An 18,741-nucleotide genomic window follows, 5' to 3' on the forward strand; every position below is an offset into this window, starting at 1 on the left:
ATTTTCCAAAAGTTGAATGCTATTTTGTGGAAAAAATTTTAAGAATTGCTACCACTCGCCTTTTACAATAGTTGGTACTTACCATATAAAATATCCCTATAATTTATAACGTAAAGGTCAAAATTTACCACTTTAAGAGTATAATTAATCACTTTAAGGTTATATTGAACTCGTTTAAGATTATAAGTTATAATTGATAATTAATGACCATACAACTAATGGCTTAAAATTTAGCACTATAAACTTTAAATTGATCACTTTAAGGTTATAATTGATTATTTTTAAACTTGTTCACTATTAAGTTAAACTGTTAAAGTTGCTCACTTTAATATTATAATTGATCATTTTTTATATAATTGATCAGTTTAGAGTCTAAATTGATCACTTTAATGTCGAAGCTGAAGACTTTTTAAAGGTCATAATAGATCCATGTAAGGTTATAGACTTGTAAGTAGAAATTAATCATTTTAATGTTAGAATTGATCACTTTTAGGTCAAATTTTAAAATTTTATTTTAATTGATCCATTTAAGGTTTATTTAATTTAAAATTAATCACTTTAATGTCAGAATAAATACCTTTAAAGTCAACTTGAAAAAATTTTAAATTTTAAATTTTAAAATTTAAATTTGGATTAGCCCATTTACAAGTGTTTGTGAATAATAAATTTGAAATTAGACAAAAGAAAGTGAATCAACATAAAAAATGCAAATCCAATGAATAAATCAAAATAAAAGGTAGAAAGCTCTTGAGTCTAGTTTTAATGGTGTAAATCTTGCATTAATGCAATTTTTGCATCAAAAGTAATGGCCAAAAGAGAGAGCATGTATCAAATTTCAACATAAAACTTATGCATTATAAGCACATTTCTTCTCTTTTGCTCCTCTTTATTTGTAGAACATTTTCAATCGAGCTAATATAAAAAATTTAATGAAATAAAAATATAAATATTAATCAAATAAATAAATTAGACCCAATCACACAAAACACGCAACTTAGCCTTGGTCGAGTCATACAAAACGTGCGACTGAGTCCATTTTTTAATTTTTGTACATTTTTTAAGTTAATATTTACAATTATTTTTAAAATTAATAATTTTAGTTTAATAATAATAAGTTTTATTTTATATTTCAAAATAGATTTAAAAGTAATTTGGTAATTTCATTAAAAAAAAATGACAATACAATAAAAAGAGGGACGACATCAACAAAATATCAATCGAGGAGTTTTATGTCCGAGTAAACTAGGAGTAAATTGTAAATGTCACGACTCACAAGTAGTATGAATAGAAGCGCCGCCTAAGAATTTTGCTCAACATACATTCCGCCATTCCTCCACAGTCCTCACATCATTCGCGATTGACCACCTTCATCCTTCACTGACGTCCGCAGCCGCGCCCCACCGAAACTGTCGCACAGTCGTAGCCAGCCCCAGCCACCAAACCATGTATATACTTTTTCCACTAAAGATTCATATTTGTGCAATTGTTATGGATTTTGCATTTCTTTGAATGTTAGTTGTTAAACATTTTTTGTTCATCAATTTAATCAATTAGTTAAATTTAGGGTATTGTTAATCAATTTAGGTTTTTAGTTTAACTGGTGGTAAATTTATAAATTTAGGGTTTCATTTTTAATTTCTTGGAATTTTGTTAGAGTTTTAATTGATTAGTAATTTAATTCTACAATTGATGTAGGGTTTATACATTTTCAAATGATGGATTAGTAACTTATTTCTACGATGATTCTGTATTTCATTTTTTCGGTTGTGTATTTCATCTTCATTCTTCATTTTGCCTTTATTTTTCTTGATTTTTATGGAGGAATGCTTCAATTTGCTGTGATATTAGACTATTAATGAGTAATTTTGGTGAGTGATTTTAGTGAATAATGGTACTTAATAATACTTAAGGAATGCTTTAACGGAGGAATGCCTTAATTTGTATTGATGGAGGAATGTTGCTAATGGTGGTACTTAATTGTTGGGATATTAGTGAATAATTTTAGTGGGCTTTTCTTACTATTTTATTGTGGTGGTTAATGAAGAACACTTGCTAGCTTAGTCTGATGGCTGATTAGGTATGTCTAAAATGGTGAAAATTGCTAATGTGTTAAAAATGGAGTTTTTGTCGACAACAGAAAATTTGTTATTAAGAATTTTTTGCCTCCGGTCAATAACAAACAAATTCTTTGTTATTACAAAAATAAAGTTGTGCAAATGAGTCTTTAGCCGACCTGATTTGTTTTCTTAATTTTGATCATGCTTGTTTTCTATCCTTTTATTGAGAATGCTTGTTTTTGGTAGTAAATTATTGGTTTTCTTAGTTTTGAATTGGCTTGTTTTCTTCAATTTTTTTGCATTGAATTTGTTACAAAATTCTTTCAATTTCTTAGTTTTAAAAGCAATTTCTTAGTTTTGACATTACGTGGACAATTACCATAATAGAACATTGATAATATAATTTTCATTTTATTTTAATCGTTGACAATGCTTGATTTTTTTTTTTCTGGATCCGCCGCTGTAATCTGAAATCTTCCATTCTACTTCTTTTTCTTTTTTCGCGTTCCTAAATATTGTTATTGATTTTGTTTTGTAACTGTATAGGTCTCGAATTCTTGTCAAGGATTTGCCTAAATATGTCAACGAGGATCGTTTAAAGGAGTTTTTCTCTCAAAAGGGTGAAGTTACTGATGCCAAACTCATGCGAACAAGGTTATATTTTTGCTCTTAAGTTTTCTTTTGTATTAAGAAAATTAATCCCAAAATATTGATTGATAGTGTTATTGAATAATGTAAATTACAGAGAGGGCAAAAGCAGACAATTTGCTTTTATCGGATACCGGACTGAGAAAGAAGCGGAAGAGGCTATTAAGTATTTGAACAAGTCATTTCTAGATACGTCTAGAATTACATGCGAGGTTTGTTGCATATTTATTTTGTAGGATTATAGGATATACTCGTTTAGCTGTTTATTATTATGATTTATGATAAAATATTAAAGTTTATTGCTTTTCTTTTGTAATAAATATTAGATTATTAGTTATAAATTTGTGAATGATAAAATTAATATTACATCATGAATTTTATGTTTGACTTTCTAACCAGATCTATGTCAATGTGCAATATAAGCTTTCTAACCAAGTCTAAGCAAGAAACTATTACTATCCATTGTCACCTTAAAAGTGGTCAATTGTAATGGGAATTTCGAGGTGGGCTCTGGGCAGGTAGGAAATTGACGAGAGAGATAAGGGTTTGAGAAGGTTTTTTAATTTTGGAAGGTATTCATGGAATCTGCCTATTCTATGGCTTTCTTGATGAATGCATCAATAGCTAGGTGTTTATTTATTAAAAAGAATACAATGTATTTGGTTAACATTCATTTGTTAAAGCAAAGAAATAATGTTGCAACTTTATGTTTATCTTTTTTTTTTTATGCTAACTGAACTTTTGAAAATGAAGTATGCAACCGGCCACTATATAACTTGGGAATGAATGCTGATAGGTTATTAGTAACTTAAGCTGACACATCAAAATGAAATATATGTAAATGTTAATCGGTTATTGTCACTGTTCATGCCCATACCTTTCTGAATGCTAATAGTTGAATTAGAAACTTGAAGAAAACCAGCACTTGCTAGGAAAATTGTGTCGATAATGTGTTATGGTATATTCTCATTTAGGATATTTCGGTCAATATTATACTTTACGCAATATGAAGTTAAAATTAAATATTATATTAATGATTTTCATAATAAATATGTATATTTTAGTTGTCATCCTTGTATGGCACCATGATTAGTATTTTATTGATTGGATTAGTGATGCATAAGTTAGATTTGAGGTTGCTTGAATCATTTGGCTAAAAAGTATTCTTCTTTTAATTTGTAATATTTATGCCTTTATTACATGTTCATACTAATTAGCCTTCATCAAATTCTCTTGCTGTGGTAATTATAAAAGATTAGCCAAAGTGTAGGTGCTCAAGGGCAAGTGTCGAAGGGTTTTGTCCAAGTATAGATTTCCTTCACCATGCTTATTGTCATGTTCTCTTACATTATAGCTGCCATGATTTCTGTGCGTACAGTATGTCTGCCTAGCTAAATGGATTTTTTTACATCTACATGTTGTAAAACCAAGAAGAATGCTTCTGACATTAAAATTTTGTTTACCCATGCTTAGTTTCATTTTCGCTTTATTTGGGATTTGCGAATATTTTTGTTTATGTTTGTTTTGCATCATACCTATAGTTAGCTTGGAAAGTTGGGTCTACAAATGTTCCTCGTCCTTGGAGTCAGTATTCTAAAGAGAAGCAAGAGAAAAGGGCTGAGAAGAGCAAGAAGGTTTCTAGTGGCGAAGCTAAATCTGAAAAGGAGCACTTAAACAAGACTAATAGAAATGATGATCCGAAACTTCAGGAGTTTTTTCAGGTGATGCAGCCACGAAGCAAGTCAAAGTTGTGGGCGAATGATCTAGTAGTTCGTACTCTTGACCAAAATGGCAAAGGTACTGAGGTGCTAGATAAGTCGAAGCAAAAAGTTTCCAAAAAGTACCATAAAGATGAAAATTCTGAAAGGCAGATTGATATGAATGATGGAAAGGATGTGAGCGTTAGAGATTTGGCTCAAGATGAAATCGTCTCTGATGTGGATTATTTTAAAAGTAGAGTAAAAAAACAATGGTCAGATTCGGAAAGTGATGGTGATGAGGATGGGGTTGATCTTAATATGAATGATGAAGATAATGCGTATGCCTTTCAAGTTAACGGAGATAAGGAGGATGTTCAGGAGAAAATGTCCTCTAAAGAACAAAAGTTTCCAGAAGTAGTTGATTTTGAAGAAGCTGGTTGTGAATTGACGAACTGTGTAAGTACATCATCTAAGCCAGAAGACATTAATGAAGTGCTTCAGATTGGTCGTCTTTTTGTTCGCAATCTGCCCTATGGTGCAACGTAAAATATTTTCTTTAAATGTCTATGTAGTATGTCAAATTGTTGTAAGTTACATATTATTTGATTAATGATCTAATTTTGATTTGTATTAATTGCGTATTTCACAGTGAGGATGAGCTGATGGAGCTTTTCAGTAACTTTGGGAATGTTTCGGAGGTTCATCTTGTCATTGATAAAGAGACAAAGCGGTCTAAGGGTTATGCTTATGTTCTTTATAAAGTTCCAGAACACGCTGTCAGGTAAGATTCTTAGCCTTGTCTGTCGCTTACCGGATGATGTAAATGATCATTTGAATAAGGATTTTAGAGCTCTCAAATCTGAATGGTTGCAATATTGTTTTTTCTTAATATGTCATGTTTGTTTTTATGTCTATGGGTGGATAATGGAGATAGTCATGCAAAAGTAGGTTAAAAACTCTTTTTAGAGGCGTTTTTCAGGAATAAACTGCGGTTAAAGTGGAGAAGCTCCTTTAATGTTATAGTCTTGGTTTTTGAATTTTATTTTTAGATGGCGAGTAATTTCAAATGAAATGTAGAAGATGGAAAAAAACTTAAATGTCGAGTTCTCGTATGCTAGATTAGCGTAGTTCTTTGTAGAAAGGTATTAAAATTAATAATCTGAATTTTTTTGTATTTGTATCTCAGGGCATTAGAAGAGTTGGATTATTCAATCTTTCAAGGAAGATTGTTGCATATTTTACCAGCAAAAGGAAAGAATCCTTTAAAAAGTCAAGAGTAAGTTTGTGTTGAGTTTGCACCTTTTGGTTTGTTATCACTTTTCCTCTCGGAGATTATTGTATTTCATGCTAGCCTAATGTAGAGGAATGATTCATTTCTGGTTTGTTAAGAACCAAACTTGCATTATGGGGAAGTATTGGATATGGGATGCTTTCAGATCATAGGCTAGCAGTAAGCATTTAGAAATGGACGGGGAAACACTTTACGAATATGCTTGTCACGTTTGTACTATTGATTGTTTCCTTGCCCATCTGGTAAGAAAAAAGGGTGGAGAAAATTAGGTTTTTTCTTTGTCTTCTTAAGCTAGCCAAAAATTTTCTATTCTGTTCAGGGTTTTTATTGATGAGGTGGTGTCTAAGTTAAGTTAATACCTAGTTCACTATATGAGTTTGTAATTTGTCCAAACTACACTGCCAAAGCCCGTCATTCTCTAGTTTTTAGTTCGCATTTTTGTCTGAAAATTTGTGAATTAGGTAACTATGCCCCGATCACAAGGGCTTTTGGGAATTGTTGTGAGACTTATCCTTCTATGAAGCTGCTGATGATCATCTGGTGGCCAGCTCAGGTCCTAACATTGATTAAATCTTGCGGATGAGATATTTGTGAGAAATAAGGGAGAGGGAGGGTGAATTGTTAAAAAGGAAACAGAGAGCTCAGTTGGCATTTGTCAAGGGCAAGTCTCGGTGATTTGTTTGCTGTTCATTTTTTTTCCAATTGAATTTGTTGTATCCATACTATTTTAGCAGCCCCATCCCCCTTCGTTTCTTCTTGAACCGTTTAGGAGTAATGACATATGTTGCACACCTAGACTTTTCAAAAATCATACTTAGGTTTCTGTATCTGCTAATTCGTTTTTCTTGAGGAGGCAGTGATTGTTAGTATTTTAATTAATTTGCAGTTGGACCAATTTTTTTGTTTACTATCTTATGCTGTGTACGTTTTAAACGCTATATTTGTATTAATAAAGCTATTATGCCATTCGTAAGTCATAACTTGTTTAACTGTGAGAATGTTATTTTGTCTCACTGCACCATAGATTCTTAGATTGGTTTTGGTAGTATAATAATTTACACGTATGACTAGCTCTAAGTCATTATATCTTTATTTCAGAACTCATGTTATTGAGGGGAAAGCCAAAACATTTAAGGAGCAGAGGGTGGAAGAGAAAAAGGCATTAGAAGCTTCCGGCAATACTCAAGCTTGGAATAGTTTGTTTATGCGTTCTGACACTGTATGTCTATTTCTTATATCTTTTAATTTGTTGGATTTTATTTTCTTCTGTCATGTTTACATATTATCATGTGCCTTTTTCTGTTTTTTTTCTTCTTTTCCTTCTAGGCATTTATTATAGGTGGCAATATGTTCTTGATGCACATTTAATTTTAGTTTTGGTTTTTTAGTCTAAACTCTGAAATGTCTAGTAAAAGCTCTACCATTGTTTGTGATTTATTTTGTTGTTATAGTCTATGTTACTTCTGTGGAAACCTCTAGTATAAGCTCATATCTAGAATTGCAAAATGGGCTAGAATAGGGTATCCAAACAAGAGAAAAGAATGAAAAAAGAGTGAATTAAGAGTGAGAGTATTTTCTGAACTGCAGAATAATAGAAAAAAAAACTCAAGTAATTGAATGGAAGAAGAGAGAAGGACATACAACTTACATGGAGGTGATGAAGGCTTTGATGTTCAGCCGCCTAATTCTAGGGTTTTTCTTTATCAAGTGTTTGCTTTTGTCCTTCTACTTTAGGCTAAGCCCATTTAAAAGTTATCAGACTACATTTTTTTTTAAAACCTTTTCTTTATATTTTTCTTTTTTTTTTTTTTTTCCTTTCTTTTCCTTCAATGTTATTTGATTAGTTATGCCCATTTTAACTTTTCTTTTTCTCTTATTTAGTGTCACCTTATTTTTTTTACACATTGTTTTATTCATAAAACAATACAATACAATAGTTAATGTCATGACTACATATATTTTTATAATTATATTAAATAATACCTAAAATTTGAACAAACAAGTTAAGCGAAAATGTAGTTTGTAGAAACCAAGATGAAAATGTAGTGGTAAGGAAAGAGCCACATGTATGTCAACATGAATAATAGGGAAAATGAAGGTGATTATGACTTCTAGTTTGTAGGTACTTGGTTGGGTAAGTTGAGGTTGATTTTTTTTTTTCTTTTTTTTTTTTTGCTTTGGGTCATTTATGGCTTAGTAGGATTGTTTCTGACTTCGTGCCAAAGTGACATTTTATGTACTCAGTCTTGCTACAATTTTGTTTATCCTTTTGTAACAAACATTTGCTTCCATATTTTTATATTAGCACACAATATAAGCACTAATGACATTTAATGTTTCTCTTTAACACATAAGCTTACCCTCACAATTCAATCATTTATTCTACACATCAATCTACATCATTGGCTAACAACTGATTCATCAAAGCTAACTATGTGTACCTATCTTTTCCTGAGTAACAAGTTGCTTTTTTCTCCTTTCTTTGTAATTCCATTGCACTTTGTCTCTAGTATACATATTGAGTTTGTGAAAACTAGTACTCCGATAGTGTTTAGAAATTGATGCTTAAATCATCATTACTCGACTAATAAACTTCAATCAATGCAGTTGAATGTTGCTTAATTGAATATAGATTATGCTACTATAGTAATTTGTGCAAGACAGGTACAAAATTTGATCACACCATCTTGGTCAAACAAGGATGATTTCAGTCCTCAAAACTTGCCACACGATTCAATCACCAACAAGATGACATGGGTCACAATCAATCAACAAACAAACCTTTTCTAATCATTATAAAAGTAACAAAACCAAGCCCAAAGCCCCAAACAGTTAAACATATACTTGTTGCAGACTTGAGGGACCTTGATTCTGATCAATACATCTTAAATTCAAGCTTAGAAGCCAAGTGAAGGAGAGCTTGCATCATGTTTTTTTTTTATCTTATGCTTCATGTGCTATCATTTGAGCTTAGAACATGCTATAATTGGCTTAATTATAGGTCTGCTGGTCTGGGTTGTTCTGAAAATATACAGCTTTCAGCGGTCATTAAAGAATTAGCTAAAACTTGTCCATACTTCATCTCAACTATGTAATTTTATTGGGCTGTGGCAAATATAAGGAACCTCATTCAAGTTTCATCTTTTTTGTTTAAATTGAAGTTTCAAGTATTTTCACATGAAAAATATTGATTGTTAACACAAATATTTTAATGCATTTGTGGGATATCATATTTAGCTTTTAAAATATCATATGCTTATAGAAATTTCCTTATTGTAACTTCTTTGTCTTTTTCCTTATCTTTTTAATTGTCGTTTTATTTGCATTCAGAGTGAAATTTAATGCTGCAAGTTGAACTATCTGACGAAATGTAGAATATCCATGAAGAAAAATCTTTTTAAGATATACCTTTTATGATTGCCTAATGACGTCCAGTTTGTTTTTGTCTTTTTTTCCTTCAAAAATTTATGTTCACTTCCTAAATGTGGCTTGCAAATATTGCTATCTTGACCTTGTTTGTAATTTTGCGGACTGACGCTAATTTATATTTTTTTGTCGTCCATTATTGATTATGGGTTGAATTATCATTTATACTTTTAAAAGTAGGTGTTGTATGATTTTTTATGCTTTAGAGTTTGAGTTGCTTTTCTCCTTTCGATGTATATACCTAGTAATGTAACAATGTTATGGTTACTCAGAGCATCATATGAACACAAAATAAAAACAAGAGTCAAAATTATTGTCAAAGTCAGGATTTACTTGGTTTATCTACATGTTCTAGTTTTAGCTTAAATTTGTGACCAGTTGCTTTACCACACAGGTTGTAGAAAATATCGCTAGGAAATTTGGAATCAATAAAAGCGAATTTCTAGATCGTGAAGCTGATGATCTTGCTGTACGCATTGCTCTTGGAGAAACTCAAATCATTGCTGAGACTAAGAAGGCTTTGGCCAATGCTGGCGTTAATGTGGCTTCCTTGGAAGAACTTGCGTCTGGGAATAGTGAAGGTGTAAAGAGAAGCAACCATGTATTACTTGTAAAGAACTTGCCCTACAGTTCAATGGAGAGTGAACTCTCTAATATGTTTGGCAAGTTTGGTAGCATTGACAAGATTATACTACCTCCAACAAAAACGTTGGCCTTGGTAAGTCATACAGATGCTTAGACATATTGTTAGTGTTATAATATTTTGCAAGTTTCAAATGATTCAGTGCAAGGGTTTGTATATCTGACCACCATGATTATAGTTTGTTATTCTTTACGAGGATTGTCTCGAGGTGAGTAATTTTCAGTTCTTTTTTGGGGTGGGGTGGTTTAGATGATGGGTCAACTTAAAATGGCTATTGAAAGACTTTACAACTCCATGTCTTTAGCCTTTTCTTTGGTGGGTATTTGGTCTTCATCAATATTTAAAAGACACACAGTAACTTTCTGAGAAGTAGTAAGATGCAATTTCGTTTGCTTGATTAAGCTTAAAAGGTGTCTCCTAGGAGTGGTGAGACGGTGTTATTTAATGTATTGTGGATACTGAAGTAAACTTGGATTTTGGTGGAGCATGATTCTTTCTTTATTTCATGGTTTGTGAATGTGCAAGTAGCACTTCACATCTAGCAAATAAATAAATTTATAAATAGTAATTATTTAGATCACAAGACAAGTGGCATTACACCCTTTTCATCATATCCCGTTCTCATCCTTCAATTGTGGCTGCTTATGCTCCATTCCCTGCATGTGTGATATCCCCTCATCCTATTACTTGATAAATGTCTACAAAATTAGTGGTTTTGTTTACTGCATCAGAATTTGAATTTACCTTTAACTTAGTTTGAGTTATATTTCTTCAAGAAATCAGTTTTTTGGCTTTACGTTTCCTCAACATGACAAACATTTGAAGTTTAGTATTATTTTTATTAGCTTTCCCTTGTTGTTAGATGATGTTTGTTTTGTCCTTCCTATATATGATGCCATCAGTTTATTTTGGCTGCATTTGAAATTGAATAGTGTCACTAGAAATATTATATAATGGATATTTAAGTATTGATTTTAAATTTCAATACTTATTCTCAGTTTTATTGCTTCCATGAGAGGTCAAGACGGGATGGGCATGGAATTTTGTTTGAGGAGGTTGAATATGAATAGAAAACTCATTTCAATTAGTGTAAACTGTATTTTCTGTATTAAGACTTGTCTACAACACCCCATTTTTTGGAACTAAGACTCTGATATCATTGTTGTAAAGTCTTGTGTCTACTTTTTCCGAAGTATAAGGGCACTGTTTTTATCTTGTGGTTTGCATATTTCGAATTTGCGTGTGATTTAGATTTCTTCGGCTTGAAAGCCACCTTACTTTCGGTGCATTTTTTTACGAATTGGATATCAAATTTTCGAATTTGCATGGGATCTGTCTCCAACATTTTAAAAATTTCTCATTTGTCTGCTTAATATTGGTTTTAGGATATTCAACCTTTTCTTTTAACCTATGACACCTGGTTTTTACTATAAGAAGCTACTAGGTGCTTAATTATTTGTACAAAAAATCATTAGTAGGTTTTATAGTTACATGTCATCACCATGAATAATCAAGTTTATGCATAATGAAGATTCATTTTCTATTCCATTTTGATACTTATTTTGGACTTTGTGAAATGTTAATGACCAAGGATTTTAAAAGTTTGGTCTTGTTAGCAAATCTCTTTAAATTTCTATGTCAGTATTTAATATATAATTGTATATACTTGTTCATTGTTCCACCCTTCATCAATTCCATCTAAAAGACTTTTTAATTCAGACACTTCCTTGAGTTTCTTATGCATCATTTTGTCCTGTTCTATAACTACCTCTTCATAATCCGCCTCACATTCTTTTGGCAAATTAGATTAAAAAAACTAAAGTTTCCTTAAAGATTAGGGTGTTTTCTTGACTCGTGTCTTGTGTAAGCTCAACACTTTGGAGAACCTACAAAAAAGACGATCTCATTTCAATTATCTCTGAATCTCTTATGGTGGATAATGTGTTCTAATAGCATGAAAGATAATGACCAAGTCCTTTTCCACTGACAGGTACATGTGAATTAGATTATTTAGTGCTAGGGAAGGGCCTTGGATTTAGGCTTTAAAAATTGGAGATTTCCTTCAAACAAGAAAGGTCATGTAATACTTTTTTTGGAATAGTTGTTTCTTTGCCATTATTTGGAGTTGTTGGACCTTATGGATGGAAAGATATAATAGTTTTTAAGGATATAGCTCTTTTGTTCGATGTTCGGGAGAAAGTTAAGGTCCCAGTCACGTTTTTAGCTATTTCAAATGGCTTGTTTTCAGATTTCGCTTTCTTTTTCAGGGTTGCTTCATTCCTTACTGAGTATCTTTTTTTGTAATTAATTTTTCTTTATAAAAGAAAAGTAGTTGTATACACTTACTCACCATTCAATACATTTAGGTATTGGAATGATATTGTACGTACTTATTTTGAATCGACTACACGACCTCCAAATTTCTTTTCTAATCTTTTTTAATTGTTTAGGTAATCTTTCTTGAACCAGCTGGAGCTCGTGCAGCTAGCAAAGGCTTGTCGTACAAGCGATACAAGTAAGTTGTATACCATGTCCTTTTTTGCAATTATTTAATGTGGTTTGATGTTCACGGTGATGCTTTCAGACCGTAGATAGATGATTTCTTTGCCAAAACCACAAGATATTGCTTAAACCAACCTAAAAGGATATTTTTTACATCTTGATGATGCGAGTATTTATAGTTCGTGTGATTTGATAACCTATACAATTAAGTCAATAAGGGATAATCTTAATATTTTTGATATAAAAAAGTACCAAAGGCTAACCTAGGAGCTAGCTTTTAAGAGCGCACAAAATGCGCTTTTGTTGGTTCAGACACGAACACATAGTGAGCTAGGTCGATTATATCAAGTATGTACTTTTAAGAACATTTTGGTCAAGTACATCACTTTTTATGGCTGTAAGGGAAGTTTGATGCGAGAGACGGTATGAGCCTTGTACTTTTAATAAAGGGATTTATATTAATTTACTTCCACCCCAACTTTGCTACAACAATTCAACCAAAAACCCTAAATTAATTCAATAAATTTTCCAATTTAACGCTAAATTAATATCCTTGATCTTGAAGAAAATCCTAGATTGTGATTTTACAATTTTTCTATAAGAACAACGATATTTATCAAGATGGAAAGCTTGGGTTAAATGGAAAATTCTAGTGGTTTGCCTTGTCTAGTGGTTAGAGTGTTGATTTATAAAAGAGGTCATTTTAGGAAGATAGAGGTAATTGAGATGCCTATGTTAAGAGTGGACATAAACTAAAAGAGAACTTGAAATGAGGCATAAATAATGATCTTGGAGTCGCAAATATTTCAAACAACAAAATGAGAAAAGTTTTTACATTAGTTTGATCATGTGCAAAGAAGATAAAAAAATGCACTTGAGGGTTGAAACTTGAACATTGAAGAGTTTAGAAAAGGAAGAGGTAGACTAAAGTTGACTTTGATGATTGAAGTGAAGATTTAAAAAAAGACTTTGAATTTATGGGAGCAATAACAAATTTACAATATTAAGATTTAAATAATATACGTAGAATATAAATAGAATTGGTAGTCTTTGCCGTAGATTAATAATCATAATAATGTTTAATATGTTTTCGACAATTCTCACATTAATTTGCTTTGGTTCATATAATCAATCTTATGTGTCGGGATTAAGATTTTGATATTATTGTTGTAGTTGTATTCTCTAACTTCTTACTTTTCAATCCTTTGACTCTCTTTTTCCTTGTGTTTGATTTTTACGAACATCGAGGCTAGTCATATATGTTTTATAGATATATTCTCCCTTGCTATGACTTTGCATTCCAGGGAACACTGTTTATTCTCCTTGTGAAAATAAAATCTAATTTTGTGTCATTTACTCCGCTTCAAATTGTTACCAATAGCCTTGAACAAATCATGATTAGAGCTTTTTTTAAATTGATCCAATTAACCAACACAGAGTATGACCCAACTCGACCCAAAACACCCCAAATATAAAAGTTAAAATCTGATTGTCTTGATACTTACATATATACTCAAGAATCAATACTAGCCTAAACAAAGATAATATACCCGAAACCCGCACAAACACTAAAATGGACACTTCTAATCATGGTTGTGCAAAGTCCAAAATTTTTTCTTGCCCTTTGTGTAGCTTCCATATTTGAGACTTTAATGGACACTATAAAAGCAAGCTCACCGAATCTGAACATGCTCATTTTTATCACCCCCTTGATATATAGCAACATGATTGATTGTTTGGTGGAAGATTTTGCTGTAATATTGACTGTATGTCATGGGAAATTAAAAAAAATAGTCCATTAGTGATTTAAGTTGGTAAATGTTAGTTGCCATGTCAAAATATTTAATAGGGTAGCTGAGGGAGAGAACCTTTGCTACCTTATCTCAGTGACCATGGTGCAAAAGCGCGATTTGGGAATTTGGGTATTGTGTTATTGGTCATGGTGATGCAGTTGTATCGCAGCCGAGAGCGTGAGAGATTTTTTGAATCGGTTGAAAACATGGTTTTTAACACTTTATGTGTTTGTTCGTTTGGTAGATTTGAAAACCTTTACAACAATAAATCTTAAATTTGTTTTTGCACTATATTGGTGACTCAGATTAATGGGTGAAACATTAAGTTTTCTAAACCATCCAACCATTGTCTGCATTCTAACTTCATAGTATCAAATTAGGCTATTTCAGCACTTCATGCTCACTTTAATCTTGTGCTATCTGACTCCAGAGATGCTCCACTGTACTTGGAATGGGCGCCCAGTAACATATTGGAAAGAAACACTAACACCATGAGTGATGTGATTGTTGGGGAACATGAAGTCAAGAAAGTTTTACTCGAACAGCAAGTTGAAGGGACTGTAGAAGCTGAAATAGATCCTGATCGAGTTGAGGTTTGATAAATTTCCATTTGTTTTCCTCCCTGCTTTTCTGGGTGTTTGTGATCTGTTCATTTGAATATCTGATTTGATTGGTTGATTTTCATGCAATTAAGTCAACTCTTTTACAACGGGCCACGATGTTTGGCATGATGTCCAAAACTAGCTTTCCTAAAAATCAGTTGACCAGTATGTTATGTATTTTATCAGATATCTGTTAGCCTGGCAAATAGAAATTGGCAATGGTAGACTCCCCCATGAGCTCTCTAGATCATAACACTCTTACCTAGACCCATAAAGTACTTGTCTAGGGTCGTAAATGGGTCCTGCACCATTTACTCTTTTTTCCCATATTTCCTTATTTACAAATTCATTATGTTTTTCCCATATTTCCTTATTTACAAATTCATTATGTTGGGATTGAGACTTTGACATTGTTATTGTTGTTCTTTTTTTAACCATTTTTTAGTATGGAATAGCAACGCAATTAGAAAAATTTATATGCCATGTTGGCCTCATCTAAAAAACAAAATAATTATAGTCCATTTAAAATTATATAGTCTAGCACATGACTTGTAAATACTAATGAAGTGCCAAAAAAGTATATTCTAATACACCAAGTAATAGGTAGTTTGGATTTCGTATAAGTAAAAAGTAGCGCTTAAAAGAGGTAATATTGCTTAAAAGTATACTTATTCAATTCAAAGTTCCCATTCCTTAAAAAATACCGTAAATAATTAAGTAGTCGATCTATGGAGTATGAATGTGTACCCCTACCCCTATGTTACGTTGACTCCGAAACTCAAAATCGACATGTGTCCAAGCGTTAGACTTGGCTTATTTATGAAAATTTGCATAAATTAGTTCAAAATGAAGTGTCCAAGTGTCCTACTCATGTCTGAGTGTCAAGGATCGACATGGGTACTTGAGGTAAAATAATGAGTTCAAGTAAAGTAACCCTCTAATTTCGGACCCGTAACCCTCTAATTTCGAACCCGAGCCTATATGGTTTGTTAAAAGAGCAAATCTTTTATGACTGTCTCATAGTGAGATATGTCCATAGAAGCACGGAGTAAAAATATGAGTGTTTTAATATCCAAAGTGTTAATTTTTAACTTTTAAAATGATGTGTTAAACACGAAACAACTAAAATTGAGTTTTTAAAATACAAAAATGAATGTTTTAATTATTTAGTTGGACTATCAAGCTCAATTTAACCACTCATGGTAAGACCGTCTAAGTGAGAATTTGTGTTATTAAAATTAGACTTGAACCCTTTGGCCTAGGGTCGTCCAAAAGTGTCTGGCCAAGGGCCCATGGGACAAGATCAATCCATTGACGCAACAACATCATCATATCGTACTCATAAAAACTATGATCATGTATCCATAAAGGAAGATGTGGCCAAAGAGTTTCTTGGCTCAAAAAAGAGCTGCAAAGAAAAGCAAAGGAAGACAAGATAAGACAGAAAAATACAAGGCATTGCAAGATAAAAATTAAGGCTAGTAAAATGACCAAAGAAATATAACAAACGTCATAGGTGACATAGGTGTAGGCATAAGTGACTATCGAAGGTCTAGGACACAAATACGGCGTTTGCAACTAGCTTCGTCCCTATTCAAGTCCTCAGAGAGGTGCAACTTACTCATGTCATTCCTAATTTGCTTCTCCCATGTTTTTTTAGCCTACCGCGATCCATCAACTATGATTCTTTCTACCATGAGCATGATAACCTTTCAGCAAAAAAATTTGCAAACTTGATATGTTACTGTTGGCTTATCATAGGATTGTCAATTCTGGCTGAGATCTTAACTGCAGTTTATTGTGCATTTCTTTATTTTATTGCTTTGATTTCTCAACTTGTGATTGATTCATTTCAGTCTCGGTCTCTTTATGTGAAGAACCTAAACTTCAAGACATCTGATGAAAATTTGTGGAAGCATGTCAGTGATAATATGAAAAAAGGAAAAGTTCTAAGTGTCAGAGTAAGCACATCTCACATTTGAGAGTTTGAATACTTTTAATTACTGTTCTAGCTTATACTTACCGTTGGCTTACCTTGGTTCCTCTCTTTAGATAAAAAAGCACGTAAAGAATGGGAAGAATGTTTCGATGGGTTTTGGATTTGTAGAATTTGATTCTGTTGAGACAGCAACAAATGTTTGCAGGGATTTGCAGGTATATTGATATCATTATGGCAAGTTATCAATTCTTGACTGCCTCGACTTCTGGGTTTCAGAGTACAGAATTTTGTAATATCTTTATAATTAATTGTTTTTACTTTGGGTAGGGAACTGTGTTGGATGGGCATGCCCTAATGTTCCAACTTTGCCGTGCTAATAAGGATGAGAAAGTATTGAATAAAGGTGGAAATGATCAAAGCTCAACAAAATTAATAGTAAGAAATGTAGCATTTGAAGCAACAAAAAAGGATCTCAGACAGTTATTCAGTCCATTCGGTCAGGTAATTAATAGACTACTTTTATTTGAAAATTTGAGATACTTTCTAATGATGGAGAGGCTGTTTCTTCATTGTGTTTTTGGGCAATGTAGTTTTTGTTAACGATATTGTGGCTTTGTTTGATCTATTTTTTCCCTATTGCTATCAAATTGGATGAGTTTCTTTCAATAGAACCTCTGGTCATTGCGCTGCATTTGGAATCATGGGTTTTTCTACAGAGTTGCAATTGACAGTTTAGTTTTGCATGACAGATAAAAGTCTTGAGGCTTCCAATGAGGTTCGGGAAACACCGAGGTTTTGCTTTTATTGAATTTGTCACCAAGCAAGAAGCACAAAATGCTCTCAGTGCTCTTTCTAATACGCATTTATATGGCCGACATCTGGTAAGTCTCTAGCTTTTGTGTAATTTCAACTTGCATTGGTTTAAATTTCTTTGGGGAACTATGATATGCTATTTTTAATAAATTTTTGGATATTATGGATAGATGCTGTTTTAGACATTACTGATTGAATAGAGGTTATTTATATTTCGAAAAATGAGAACAAGTCTTTTTGTTGTGTATTTTTTCTAAACCAAGATTGTTTGGTAGGTTCTTGAAAGGGCAAAAGAAGGTGAAACTCTGGAAGAACTAAGGGCTAGAACAGCTGCTCAGTTTGCTGACGAGGAGTCTCAGACGGCATCTGGAATATCTAGGAAGAGAAAACGTACGATAGCAGAATGATTCGTTTTTGGTTAGGAAACCTAATATTCTGTAAGTCCCCAATTTTATTAGTGAGTAGCCTCATATATTTGTTAGATTTACGTGTATAATACTTTAAATTAGTATATGATTGCATTTTATACTTAAACCTCATATGTTGATCGGAGCTGATAATGGATTAAATAACTCCATTTATACTGCCTTATACGTCCTCGTTTCTTTGTGTTGAAAATCATAGGATTTTGAAAACAGAGAAAAAGAATGTTCAAAAACATTGACTTGAGAATCGGGTGTTATCTATTACAAGTATCACTTTTTCCGGCTAAGGTCATGGGTGGGTACGACTGGCTGCACAAGAAAAGTGGTTGGCATCGGTGATCTCATCGTCTGAGTCCCTATGTATGAAGGCGAGACCAGCTTCTAAGAACTTTTGAAGATATGTAGTAACTAGTATGTCTTAAAGAAAAGAGTTAATATTATTGCAATCAAGAACCATCTCCATCCTAATGAATTGTAGGAAAAAGCCTTGTTGCTATATTGATTTGGCAAGTTTGAGAAAATTTTTGATTATAAGAGACTACTGAGTTGATTTTAGTAAGCAAGTTGCTTTCTCTGTATTTTTGAGAATGCATTAAGAATTTGTTTTGTTTTGTTTTCAGTGAAATGAGATTGTGGCTTGGGGAATAATATTAACATCCTTTTTTTTTTTTTTTTTTAATATCGTCATCTTTTTTATTGTGTCGTCATTCATTATATATTGAATTTTCAATATTGTCTTTAATGATTTCATAACTCATCTAGCTTTTCTCTAAAAGAAAATGCTCCGAATTGCTATTGATGTCAAGTTATTCCATATTTAATAGAAAATAATCCCCAAGTTTGCATATTATAAAAAACTTATATATAAATATATATTTATATATATATATATATATATATAT

At 32.2% G+C, this 18,741-nt stretch overlaps 1 protein-coding gene across 1 annotated transcript; it reads left to right on the top strand.

Moving 5' to 3' along the window:
- Positions 1-1,218: 1,218 nt before the first annotated feature.
- LOC130817055 (uncharacterized) lies at positions 1,219-18,533 on the top strand. Its single transcript, XM_057682889.1, has 16 exons — positions 1,219-1,445; positions 2,604-2,711; positions 2,803-2,917; positions 4,247-4,947; positions 5,055-5,186; positions 5,592-5,681; positions 6,795-6,915; positions 9,517-9,840; positions 12,216-12,280; positions 14,491-14,653; positions 16,519-16,623; positions 16,715-16,816; positions 16,929-17,102; positions 17,351-17,482; positions 17,690-17,851; positions 18,039-18,533. Coding segments are annotated over exons 1-15 (2,466 nt in total). The 5' UTR covers positions 1,219-1,443; the 3' UTR covers positions 17,822-17,851; positions 18,039-18,533.
- The last annotated feature ends 208 nt before the right edge of the window (positions 18,534-18,741 follow it).

Source organism: Amaranthus tricolor, chromosome 1 (genome assembly GCF_026212465.1).
Source record: "Amaranthus tricolor cultivar Red isolate AtriRed21 chromosome 1, ASM2621246v1, whole genome shotgun sequence".
NCBI classification, from domain to species: domain Eukaryota; kingdom Viridiplantae; phylum Streptophyta; class Magnoliopsida; order Caryophyllales; family Amaranthaceae; genus Amaranthus; species Amaranthus tricolor.